The following is a 12,659-nucleotide window of genomic DNA, read 5'->3' as shown; positions in this document are numbered from 1 at the left end:
TGCTACCTGGCTGGCTCTGTGGCTTCCCACAAGCTCTTTAAAACAGAAGTATTACAATGAGCTTTTCTTGTTGACAGGCTCTTTCTATTAGCCGTACGAGTGTCTTCAACAATTATTGATGCTGTGGGCAACTGCTGAACAGAAAGAAAAAGGAAGAGAAAGAGCCTTCTGTTCAGGAGCGAGGCTATTAAATCAAAAGGAAGCAATAATAGCGCAGTCCTCGGGTGACCAGCCCTAAGGTGAAAACAGCAGGCAGGAGGAACTCTTCAGAAGTACTTCAGGAACAACCACAGGCTGTGGGAGCCAGGAGAAATTGCCCACTGAACAGAGGGAGATAAAAAAGACCCCCAAAACATGACAAAATGTTGGACAGTTTGCAAAACACGACAAAATTCTTTAGTGATTTAAACAACCACACTGAAATGAATAATTTAACTTGCTCTCACTAGTCCAGGGCATTTTCTCGTGGCTACCAGGAAGACTCTGGTTTCGGTGAGAACTTGTGTTAATCATGGCCTGGGACCAAAGCAGTTTTGCAGAAAACAACCAGAACAAAGCAGAAACAGAATGAAACCACAGCTCACACACCTCCCTAGAGTGATTACAATTATACAGAACCTGGCTTTGGCAAAGAGCCGAACCCTGCAACCCGGAGCTTGCTCTTACCAGCACTTCCACAAAACACCAATCCAAAACCACGCATAAAAATAAATACAGAGGTACACACACTGTTATCTCTCAGGCGTTGCGAGCTGCACCAAATTACGCGGCACCGCTTGCGTGCGGACGGGACCCCTGCAGCTGCTGATGGCCAGAGAAGTGGGTACGAGCTGCGGTTTGCGCACTCCTACCACGTCTGTTCGCCTCTCCTGCCCCCACCAGGGCTGCAGCTCCCCGGGGGACCCTCGGTGCTCCCCTGTGCTGCCAGGGCCACGCGGGATGCTGGTGTCAGCACACAGCCGTCCAGCTTTCCGAACCCTGCCTGTCCTCGGGGAAGCTCGGGGCTGCATTTATCGGAGGGAGATGGAAGTGCGCATGCTGGTGGTGCGCTGCAGAAACAGGTCAGGGCACAGAAGGGCGTTTAATTAAGCAGAGGTGTTTTGGGGCTCTCGTCTCCATGCTCCTGTGTGCCACGTGCAGGGCTGAAGCCAGCACCTTATGTTAATTGCCTGGTGCAAAGCAGGGGTCCTCGTGCTCCCCAAAATCAAAGAGCCTGAGTCTGGGCTCAACCGAGCATCACGCATGAACAACGATGAGCATCATGTGTGAACAACGATGTCCCTCATGAGACATCCCTGTTCCCGGCTCCAAAGAGGAGCAGCAAGCAGCCTGCGAGGTGTCGCAGTGAGCAGTGGCATCGGCAAGGCAGCGCGTCAGTCATCTCGCAAGAGGCGATGCTTTATGCACGGCCTGACTCCGGCTGCGGACAATAAATAATATTTCAGTGGCTTTTAATGTTCCCTTGAAGAACACGGGTACAAAATATTGTTGTTGTGACTCATGTCTGTTTGAACGGGCAGGGAACTCGGTAGCCGTGAGCTGAAGGACTAAGCGTCCCGCCATGCCCACATGCAGTTTGGGGTGCTGCTCCCCAGGGATCCCTGAGCTCCTCCCTTCAAAGTCTGCGGGATTTTTCACATCAGCTTTGCAGGGTGAGGGGTGGGGGTGAGCTGAAGCCCTGACACGCAGATGATCCCTCTCCTGCCATGACAGCACTCCGTGCCATCCCAGCCCCACGGGACGTCTTGGATCCACAGCTGATCTTAATTACAGCAGTGTCTCCACTCGCTGCCATCCTGCTCGCACCAACATGCAAATTAAAGCCTTGCCTGCGATTTTACACTCCAGGCTTGTGACAAATGAGCCTTCTTCCCCCCACCCTCCAGCCTGTGTGCGTGCACATCCCCTTCCCAGCACGGCTGGAAACAGGCACATTTACGCACAGAGATCATCTCTCCCCCGCCGCGCGGCAAATGATGAAATGAAAAGATTATAAAACTTATATATTTGAAAGGGCTCTAATGGGAAAATATCCCCAATCTTCTGCGGCCTCTCCGCGGTGTTGATACAGCCTGACACAGCTGGAGGCATCCTTCACCTTCCTAGGTGTAAGCAGCCAGACTTCACATACCCATTAGGTCTGTTTGCAGACAGATGTCGAGGTTGAAGGGCTTTTTAAGGGGTTTGGGCTTCCCAGTCAAGTACCCCGCACTGGGACGGAGCTAAGACGACCCCATCTAATCGCTCCATCTATGGCTGCTCTCCTTAGCCCCCAGCCACACCTCTGGCACACCAGGCTTGGGTTTTATTGCACGAGCACTGCAGGGAGGTGGGCATTTGTCTCTTGTCAGATCACTGCTACAAGCAGGCTTCCGCTTGGTGATGGCAGGACAGAGGGACAGCCCCGAGCAGCTGACGCACTACCCAAGATTTATGGGGAAATTTACCCCCCAGCCCCATTCTGGCAGGAACCACAGGGGTAATGCCTGATGCCAACCAAACTCATTACACAGAGAGGCCTTCTGCAGTCCTGCGTGGATGTGAAACACCGAGAAACTCCTGGAACAGCCATCCTGCACGGCAGAGGAGAAAACCCATCTGCTAAATTGGATCCATTTAATCATACCAGCTTTGTTTTCTTCCCTTTCTTTTTTTTTTTTTCTTCTTTAAGGCCCATATATTTTGACTACCTCAGCCTCATGACACAAGCTCTGTCAACACGTTTGATTGAAAATGTCAGAGTGACCATCTGCAGCCCGCCAGCCACAGCCTTCCTCCAGCAGGAGCAGGAACGTGCCCCGCCACGCACTTCAGCCCTACGGATAGCATGCCATTTGTTAGCTACGTGGAAGCCAACTGGCCGGGCCTGCTGTCTCCTGCCCCACATACCACAAGGACGATGTCCTCTCTTGCTGAAGCATGAGTGAGGAGGTGACCAGCATCGTCCTGCGGCCGCAGAGCGAGTCCGTAGGTCCCGCACCCTGCTGCGGCGTGGTGATGGACATTGCTATGGAAAGAGGCCAGCAGAACCCTCTGGAAAGGTTGAAAAAGGTGGAACAGGTACGTCCTCGGAGGGAATAAAGCAAAGCACCAGGTTCTGCTGGCTGCTGGGCTCGGGGTTTGCCTTGAGCGCGCAACAGACCTGCAGAGCAGGGCGGGTGATGGCCTCATCGTCCTCATTTTAATTCTTCCTGCTTTGCTCAGGAAAAGTACTGCTGTGCTCAAACTGCAGCAAGCACAGTAGAAAACAGCACCAGTAAATCAGCGTTATTTGCTCTTTAACACGGGAAACATGACAACTTGACCTTTCCGAATACCTGCAACCTTCCACAAACCTAAACCTGCCTCTTAGGAGGGGTTCTGGGCTACATCCAGCCTGCAGAAGCAGCATGGAGAGCACTCACACAGCTCTAAGCAGGTCCAGCTACTGCGACCTGTCTAGCCACGATAACAAACCAGGTTTGTCTTGCGCAGATTTTTCCTGCAAGAAGCCGCAGCCACCAGCGCAGACATTATCCCTTGCTTTCTTCCATAGCAGGCTCAGTGCGAGCAGATCTGCTGCAGCGGTGCAACTAACCCACTTGGGCAGGGCTGTCCCCAGGCAAGCCACAGCAGCAGCAGGACACGGCCCCTTCCTCAAAGGGATGCAGCTTCCCGAGCGCAGGAAGACCAACTTCATCGACTGAGCTATTAATCCCAGTTAATTTTATTGGGCAAAATAACCAAGAAATCAAAATGTAAAACCAGAAGTTAATGCAAGTTTAATCTTTTGCATCGATTGCCCATCACATACTTATTTAATAGCTTAATCTAGAAGCACGCAAATCAACGCTCTTCCAGCAGCTCAGCACAACCACTAACCCTCGGTAAACGGGACAGCACTGCAGCCGTGCTGTCAACCCGTGCACATTCGGGCCGTGATGGTTAACAAACCCACGGCAGCTTTGCTTTGGGAGCTTTGGCTTTTCTGTACTCAAGCCCCTTGGGAAAAGTGGCAGCTTTGCTTGCAGGAGGTCCTGCGGATTTTTGGAAAGAAACCAGGTTTGTGTGGGCAAGCTGAATGGGGACACACACAAGGCTTTTTTTTTTTTCCCCTCTTTCTTAGTTTCTTCTTCAATTAATACCTTTTGCATTCTCTCCCCTCTCCTTTCTGCCTCACAAGCCAGCTGCTAGCCTGGCTGCGTGGCCGTGGGCTGGCAGCGAGCCGCGGAGCTCCCAGCACACCCAGGAAGCCCAAAGTAGCTCAGCCAGGCTGCAGGGCAGAGCCCTCACCCCGGGGATTCCTCGTCCCCATTTTCCACCTGCATACAGAGCATCAAACCCTGGAGGCCTTGTTCCCAGCTCAGTAACCGAAAGGAAGGTGCAGAGTCCCCTCCTCACTCGGCTTTGCACAATCTTTCCCCCAGGCTGAGCTTTCCGAGCAATAAAAGATGTCCAGAGTCTGTCTTGTAGACAAGGGAAGAAATCCTGCGGGCAGAACTTGCTGCAAGTTAGGCTGGCATTGTCATGTATATATTCCGTGAATTAATGCCTTTTAGGTAAGCTAGCGAGACTTGAATCTTTTCCAGCCTGTAGGCTCATGGTTTCACTAAGTAGCAGGTATTGACTTTTAAAAAGGCCAAGATAATTTTATGATCATCAGGAATATTTCAAGCCACACAAAGCCAGGTAATGACTGGGGGGAAAATAGAAAGAAATCGAATCAATCCACATATATCAGGCCCTAATTACTGACTGACAACAGCCAGGAAGGATTTTTTCTGTCCTGAGGCAGCATCCCCTACGCTGCTGGACGCACAGCTGGCGAGAGCAGAGTATATTTGCCCTTCACAGGACGGGCAGAGGGACGGGGCAGCAAGAGCTGTGCTCCCAGGGGACACGCTGGAGCACTGGGACATCTGGGACCCCTCGCTGTCCCACCTGGCCTGTCCCCAAACACCGAGGGCACTTCCACCACTGCAGAGGTCCGATCCAACCCTGCTCTTCCCGAAATAACCCAACAGCGTCCGCTGCGGTGTGTGCGAAGGAGCCACCAGCAGCGCTTCCCTACCAGATCCCGGTGGGTACAGTTACAGTGAGGGCAGCTCTCATGGGACCCTGATGTAGCACGGCCAGCCCCAGGCACGTCAGATAGCGGGGGCGGCTCAGCGCCGGGCAGGATTGCTCATCCAGGCTGCTGCCGGCTGCTAGGACATCGTGTCTCTGACCGCCCACACATCCGATGGACACCGCTCGGGTGGCCGTGTAGATGCAGACAGCCCACGTGCCCGGCTGGCAGGGAGGCTCACAACTAGGCTAAAAGCGAGCAAAACACGGGTACAGTTAGAGAGGAAATGCTGGGATGGCGCATCCCAGTGCTCTCCTGTCCCATCCACCTACGATGCACTGAGATGTGCTTATCTCAGCACCCTCAGGGCTCTCTGTGAAAGCCAAAAAAAGAAAAAAAAAAAAAAACAAATTTTAAATCCATTCCAATTTGCCACTTTCTAGAATGGTAGATTTGGGATGAAACACAGCAGGGGAAGGACAAGTGAAGCCCCAGCTCCTCCAAAACCAGGGCAAAACCCCACGGCTCAGCAGGGGCTGGGATTTCTGCCCCACACCAGGAGGTGGAGGAGCCGCAGTCCTGCAGCACCGTGGCCAGACCCAGCCCAAAGCTCGGAGGACGAGCACGGCAGCTAAGGGTGGCTGCTGATGGATGGCTGGAGAGGGAGGAACAGCAGAAAACACATTCGGAGTGCTCCGACAGCATTTAATCCGACTAAAAGCCGCGAGCAGGACAGCAGCAGCGAGCAGATGCCGATGGGAACAGCAGCCCACCGGCTCAGCAGGGCCCATTTTAATGGGCTCTTTGTCCACATCGTGTCCGAGTTCCTACACTTAAGCCCTCGTGCTGCACTACAAGGAGCATTAACGCAGTTCCCCGGCTCTCACGGCGTGAGTGACGGATAGGGCAGCTCCTGCACCCACTCGATGGGGTGGTACAGGGAAAGGCTCCTCCACGGCACCTCCCAAAAAACGGTGTGTAAAAAAGCAGCGGGGGGGGGCAGGTTATTAAACACACAGAGAGGGGGAGAAGAAAGCACTGCACATCCGGATAGGGAACCTCACAGACTGTTTGGTAAGATGACAAGCATCAGCAGAGAGCAGCAGCAAGAGAGCCCCTGGCGAATACCTGGCTAAATGGGAAACTGCGCTCGACTGTGGCAGCGAGGGCAGCCATCTCAGCACCCTGCTGCCGCCTCCCTTCGCTGCTGGGGGCTCTGCTGGCTCCCCCCATGCGCAGCCCCAGTGAGGAGCCGGTACGGGCAGGATCCGGGCATGTGCCAGCCACCCTGACACCAGGGATGTCCCAGGAAAAGCCCAAACCCCTGCTGCTTGGGCAGAGAAACTGGGGAGGGGGAGAGCAAAAGGCAGCAGAGCCTCCTCCGAGCCACCCCGAGTGCATTTTAACTTTACGTAAGGGTGGACTTTACAGCAAGGCTCCTTTTGAAACGAATCTGATAAGGAAAGGTTAAAGAAGCTTAAATTATTCTCTCTGAACTGGGAGGCTCGAGAGATGCCTTTCATGTTGTTAAGGTACTGGAGACGCAGCCTCATGCAGGCTCTGGCTGCTGCAGGGGCTTCAAGGAAAGACAAGAAGTTTGCAGAAGGTGAGATTTCTTTGCACTTTTGAACTTACCACAATGCAGGCTCCAGCTGGGACTAGACACAGAAGTGATGACACCCCCCATAATTTATTTTTTTTCCTCTAAATTAAGGAGCTGGCTGAATATGCCATTATTCAAGCTCTTTTTGCAGCATTTTTGAACAAAGCATCTCCAGGATACCTCGGGAAAACTGGGGCAGCATCCTCAGATGTTGTCCTTCCCCTTGCTTGGTCGGAGGGACAGAGCAGGTCCTACACGGCCATCACCTAGGGCTCCCCACCCAAGCAAGGTGCAAGTCCAGCACGATGCCCACAGCCCAGGCAGGGCATGCGCAGGTTGCTTGGCTCCCACCCCACGCCCTTTATGGGCGATATGCCCCATGGTAGCAGGACGCTGCACTGTCCATCAGGACAAAGGCTGCTGCAGGGTGGTGTTTTGGGATGCTCTGGTCCAGCTTTGCTCAGCAGCTACCTCCATCCCCGGCCATCAGCACACTGCGTGCCTCCCAGGGGGGTGGCTGCTCCCGGGGGAGGTGTTCCTGGTGTCACGCACTGCAGTGCTCTGCCTGCTCCCTACACCCTGCCAAGAAGCGGATTAGTTAATAGGCGAGCAGGAAATATTTACTGTTTCCCATAACGGGATGTATAAAACTCCCCCAGCGCCCTCTTCAAAGGCTGTGAACGCCTTGAACCAAGAATATGCTAATGAAAGGATATGAAAAAAAAAAAAACGTTTTAAGACTTTGCCCTTCTGCCTTTCCATACAGCAGCCCACTCTCCAAGCCCAGAAATCAAAGGAAGGTGGGTAGACAGGAGCACTGTCCTCGAGGGACCAGCCACTGCCCTGCTCCGGGCAGCTCTGCAGCATCTCCAGCAAGAGCAGGGGGCGAACCCGGCCTGGGGGCTGGTTACTCAGGCTAACAAGCTGGATGAGAGCTGAAGCAGCTACACGGAGAACACATGGTTATGCATCATTTTAATTACGCCCATAATGGCTTTATCTTTTTGTTACCTTATTTCATTATTGAAAACCTTTCTTTCACACGTACATCCTAACTCTTCAATCCAGCCACCAACAAAACCACCTGTGAATAATTTAACGCACCACGAGGCACCAATTCCTCCAAAAGCAGCAGTCTTGGAGCCCCTCTCGGTGCCTGACACTTTGATGGGGCACCAGGGTACCCAGAAGACAACACCATACATCTCTTCCATGCCACACGTGCTCGTTCAGAAGCCATAACGGAGGAGCTTGTGCAAGAAGAGCATCTCGTGGCGACCATCAATATCCAGGAGAGGTCCCTGGCAGGCACACAAGCAGGAGAGCCTGGCAGCGAGCCTGCAGCACCAGCACAGCCAGGAGGGGAAGCCTTCAGCTGCCCAGTCCCTGCTGCCCTGGAGACCCACAGCACAGCCAGGGCTGGGCAAGGATGTTCCCTTCAGCACCACGACACCAGGGTCAGACAGAGAAGAGCCACCACGGTGTGTCAGCACAGAGGAGGTCTCACACTACTGAGAAGTGCCAGTGCCCCCAGGGAGGTGCAGGCAGAGCCTCACCCCCAGGGGCAAGCAGCTTGTTGTAGCCCACAGCCAGCACCTGCTTAATGAACAGTTTTCTAACAAGCTTTGCCAGCTTTCCTAATTACACAGCAGCACAACACCCGAATTTTTCATGTGCCTGCCTCCCTTTTTCCTTCCCATAAAAATGGAGACAAACCCACCTGCACAACGTCTGTCCCAACGCAACTAACAGGACTTGGACCACAGGCATCTGTGCAGCCAGGCTTTTCCCTTCCCTTCCCTTCCTTCCTTGCAGTTATTCGAGGCTGCATTAAAAAGGCACGGCTCAGACAGAAGATGCCTCATGGTGGAAGCTCTCGCTCTTTTGGTCTCACTACGGCAAGCAGTTGTGTCCAAGACCCAAAGAGGTCAATGAGAATTAAGCAGGTGCTTAAGTTTCTAAGTTCCAGGTGTGTGAATAAATTACTCATTACCGAACGGTGTGCACATGTGCATATTTTCCCGGTTGCTGAGGCAGTGTTTTTAAGCTATTGAAGTGGATCGGCCTGATTGCCACCTGGGAGAAGCCTTTTCTTCCCCTAGCCCTGCTTGCACTGCTTACATCTGTGTTGCTTTTGGAAGGGGGAGAGGTGCGGGGAGCTCCCCTGCCCCAGGCTAACCGTGCCTGGAAGGCAGTGCGGTCGCTGCACTGGCCTCCTGCAAGTGAGCCAGGCTGGGAATAAAGACATTACTCCAAGATAACGTCAGATTTTGCAGCGGCACTGATGAAAGCGCAGCTGGCGTTACATGTTGGGTGCTGGCAGTTCTCTGAACTGATGCAACAACACAGCGGCAAAGCAGTGATTTGCAGCCGATGGCTTCAAGGTGAAGCGCAGGCAACACGAAGTTCCTCCACACCCCTCCCTCAAAACTCAGTGCGTGACCCCTCAAAACCCAAGGGGATGCTCTGGGTTGCCGCCAGCCCTGCAAAGGGCCCAATCCAGCCCCGTGCAGCTGGGACCATCCCAGGAGCAAACAGCCTTTGCCATGGGGTTTTGTCGTGGCTGGCAGCAAGCTGAATATTCAGAAAGCAACGAGAAATTTGGGCTGTCGAAGTCCAAGCTGTGGTAGTTACAGAGGAGCTTAGGGAGTGAGGAGATGATTTAGGAGCTTAGGGCTGAGTCCCATCCCCTTCACAACCCCAGGACCCATCCTGCTGCGACAAGCTCATCCTCACCCTCTGACCCAAAACTTAATTCTTCCTTTGTTCAAAACTGGGAGAATTGTCCAAAAAGAAATGGAAAAACAAACAAACAAAAAAACAACAACACAAAAAAAACCCCACACCACACACCCCCAAAAAAGAACCCCAAACCCCAAGTTTCTAATGCACGTGGCCTGATGTCCAATTACCCAAAACAGAGGTGAATCAATGAAAAAGGCTCCTGGGTGCTGGGGAAGCAGCAGTTGGCCTTTCCCAGGGCTGTGCAAAGCCTGGATCGATGCAGCTTTCCGGCTGCCATCCGCATATTCCGTCTCTATCTCCTTATTTGTTCTGGTGATGGGTTGCCAAGGTGTCAAAGTCAAATCATTTGAATTTCTCTTGAAGTGAAAGGTACTCAAGGTTCAAAATTACACCTTGACCCAGGCAGGTCGGTTTGCAGGAATTACCACCAATTTCTCTGGTGGGAGATTGCAAGTGTTCAGAGGAGAAGGAAAATAAAAATGCTACTCCTTTCTTCACCTTGCATACAAATGTGATCTTCTTGCTCTTGACGTAACCACGCTTTAAAGAGCTTCACAAACACCTATTTCCTCATTTGAGCTCACACAGAAGACATATTATCTCTTTTAAATATGTCTTCTCCTTGGCAGTGCGCAGCCTAGCCCCTATCTTTAACATTTTAAGAAGCTGCCAAGTGGTTATTTGCAAAACCGATGTTAGGAGATGGATATAATCTATTTTAAACCTCAGCAAAATTGGCCAATTTCGGGAGGTTTTAACAGACAGCTGAATTACTCACGTCGCACAGATGATGAGATGTGAAACGCAGACCCCATCCCTCCATCCACGCGGGAGCTATTTGGAAAAGGCCCAAACACCTCCCCGCAGAGCAGCGCAACAGGACCCAAGTGGTGCTGGGGACAGCAGCGCCGTCCTTCCAGACGTGGATCTCAGTTCCCACTCTCCTGAAGGCTTGGCATTGCCATGCTCTGCTCCTTTGGCAGCAAAGCCCAGGGAAAGCACAAGCAATGCCCTGGGGCTCTGCACCCATCCTGCGCCCTCTGCATAGTGCCCTCCCCATGGCACAGATAACCCAGCATCGACCCCAACATGAAAATTCAAGACTCTTCCATCTCACTCGGACTTGTTTTCAAGGTCTTGCTATGTGGTTGCTTAGAGATTTCTGTTTATGTGCTTGTTTTTCCTTTAAACGGCTGAAGTTAGCATTTCATTTAGCATTACGGAGTGAGGCCAAAAGTGTTGGTTCCCGGACAAAACTTCCCGGAGCTCACAGCGGTTTCAATCTTTCGCTAAGGACAGGTCCTGCTGGCCGTGGCGCTGTGCACCCACCAGCACTGGCAGGCCAGCAGCAGAACCGAGCGCCTTGCAGAGCGGGGATGCTCGCTGGGCCTGGAGCTTGCTTCTCTGCCAATTTCCCCGCTGTCACCTCCGATCAGGCTCCCTGCCTTGGCAAATCGGTAGCGACGCGCTCGCCAGCGCTGTTCCGAAAGATTTTTCTCCATCTACATGCCACCATAATTTTAAACGCGGGGTGTGAACGGGGCTGGATTCAATGCTCCTCGCCCCTGGGGCTGTGGGACAGGCGGTGCCCGGGATCAGCAGCACGGCTCAGGAACCGGGTGCCGTGCTGCCCTGTTCCTCACCGCCGCTGAGTGCGAGCGCAGTGGGGAAGGGAAGACAAATTGCTCTGGGGGAAATCCAATGACCTCCCCGGCAGTGTCAGGGAACATTTGTCAAGTGGCAGAAGCCATTAGCTGTGTCACTGCTCACCTACGGGGAACGGCGCGTCTCTGGTGCCTGGTTAACGCAGACCTGGATGGAGCGGTCCCAGCGATGCCACCTGTGCCAGGAGGAGCTTCTGGTCATAAACCAGATGGGATTTACAGGTCAAAACATCCCCTCACCCCTGTGGGCAGCCAATACAACATGGGCAGTGCATGGGACGAGCGTGCCTGTGTCCGGAGGCCCGGCTCATTAGCAGGTCATTAGTAACGAGCCCAGCGATCATTTCCCAGCACTGCCAGGAGATGGGCAGCTGGGGGGTGTTCCAAAAAGAGCCAGAGAAATGCAGCAGCGTAAATAATAGCAGCGGTAACGTGGCTGCTCTGTTGGGATGCTGTTACAATGGATGAGCTTTCAGGGAGGGCTGAAAAAACGCTGGTTAATATAGGGGAGCCAGAGGCTTGCAGAAGGTGGGATGAGCCGCGCTTCCCATTTGTCACCACCAAAGGACTTCACCAGAGAAAGGAAGCGATGATTCCCCAGCCGTAAAACACGTGGGGCAGAGACAGACTGCAAAAGGTCGCAGCAGGACACGGCAGCCCAGCGTGCAGCGATGCTTCCAGCACCGGCACGGAGTGGGGAGCGAGCGGGAGGCAGAAGCTCCCTGCTCACACCCCGCTGGGGAGAGGTTCCTCACTGCCCAGCGGCCCAAGGGGATGGGGCAAAGGAGACAAAACTCGCAAAAGCCCCGGGAGATTTCTGCAATGAAAACAAGCTTCTCCTTCTTGCAGTTTTGTGCCCAACGACCAGACAAATTCTCAGCTTTAAAAACTAAAATCCGTATCATTCTCACCATGCCTGCCTGCGGCTACACAGAATGCAAGGAAAATGAATGGTCACGGAGCTTGAATATTTGCCGTTTCCCCCCGGCTCTCCCTGCTCTTGCCAGCACTGGCTGCATGCTCGCAGGTCCCCGAACAGCGGGACGTGCCCCTTAGCATGACAGCGGGGCGCAGAGTGTGCACAGCGTGCTGCTGGTCAGCAGGCACAGGCAGGATGGAGGCTCCAGCGCCTCCGCACACTGCCCCAGCGAAGTCATGCAAATGCCATGAGCCCACCATGAGGAGCAAGGCAAATGTTTCCCCGAGAGACCCAGTGAGCATTAGGGACCAGACGATGGCCCACATGTGCACATCAGGCCTTGGGTGCTCGCACCGTGGTCTCCACCACCCGTGCCAGCTGCCTGTACCCTGAAGCCAGAGGTGCCTCCAGGGAGGTCTGCAGCCAAAAAAAGCCTTTTACTTGTTGGGCACTAATTCTGCGCTGTTTGGGATAGGATTTACATCACTGAGTACTCTAGGAGGATTTACGTGACCTCATCTTAACTCTCAGTGCATTTCCCTGCAGAAAGTATGATTACTACTTGTGGGAACACAGGCAGTGTTCCCAGGTCACAGCTGCAAAGCTGAGCACAGAAACCCAGCGCCCTCCCCTCGCCTTCACCCTGCACATCCACTGCCTTTTCTTTCTGCTTGTCCTCGT

The 12,659-nt window shown here is 53.4% G+C and overlaps 1 protein-coding gene across 4 annotated transcripts in view; it reads right to left on the bottom strand.

The window, feature by feature from the left end:
- The window catches only part of MMP17 (matrix metallopeptidase 17), a 50,494-nt gene that overhangs the window by 27,147 nt on the left and 10,688 nt on the right, over window positions 1–12,659 (bottom strand). The window contains exon 1 of one of the 4 annotated variants that reach the window (XM_083803375.1): window positions 8,371–9,157. The exons of the other annotated variants lie outside the window; for them this stretch is intronic. Coding sequence (XP_083659501.1) covers window positions 8,371–8,481 — 111 coding nt within the window. The 5' untranslated portion in view covers window positions 8,482–9,157. Of the gene's footprint in view, window positions 1–8,370; window positions 9,158–12,659 lie in introns of those variants that run through there. 4 annotated transcript variants of the gene reach the window in all.

This window comes from Anser anser (genome assembly GCF_964211835.1).
Source record: "Anser anser genome assembly, chromosome: 18".
NCBI lineage: Eukaryota > Metazoa > Chordata > Aves > Anseriformes > Anatidae > Anser > Anser anser.
Note: the sequence above shows the minus strand (reverse complement) of the source record. Positions and strands in the feature narration are given on the sequence as shown.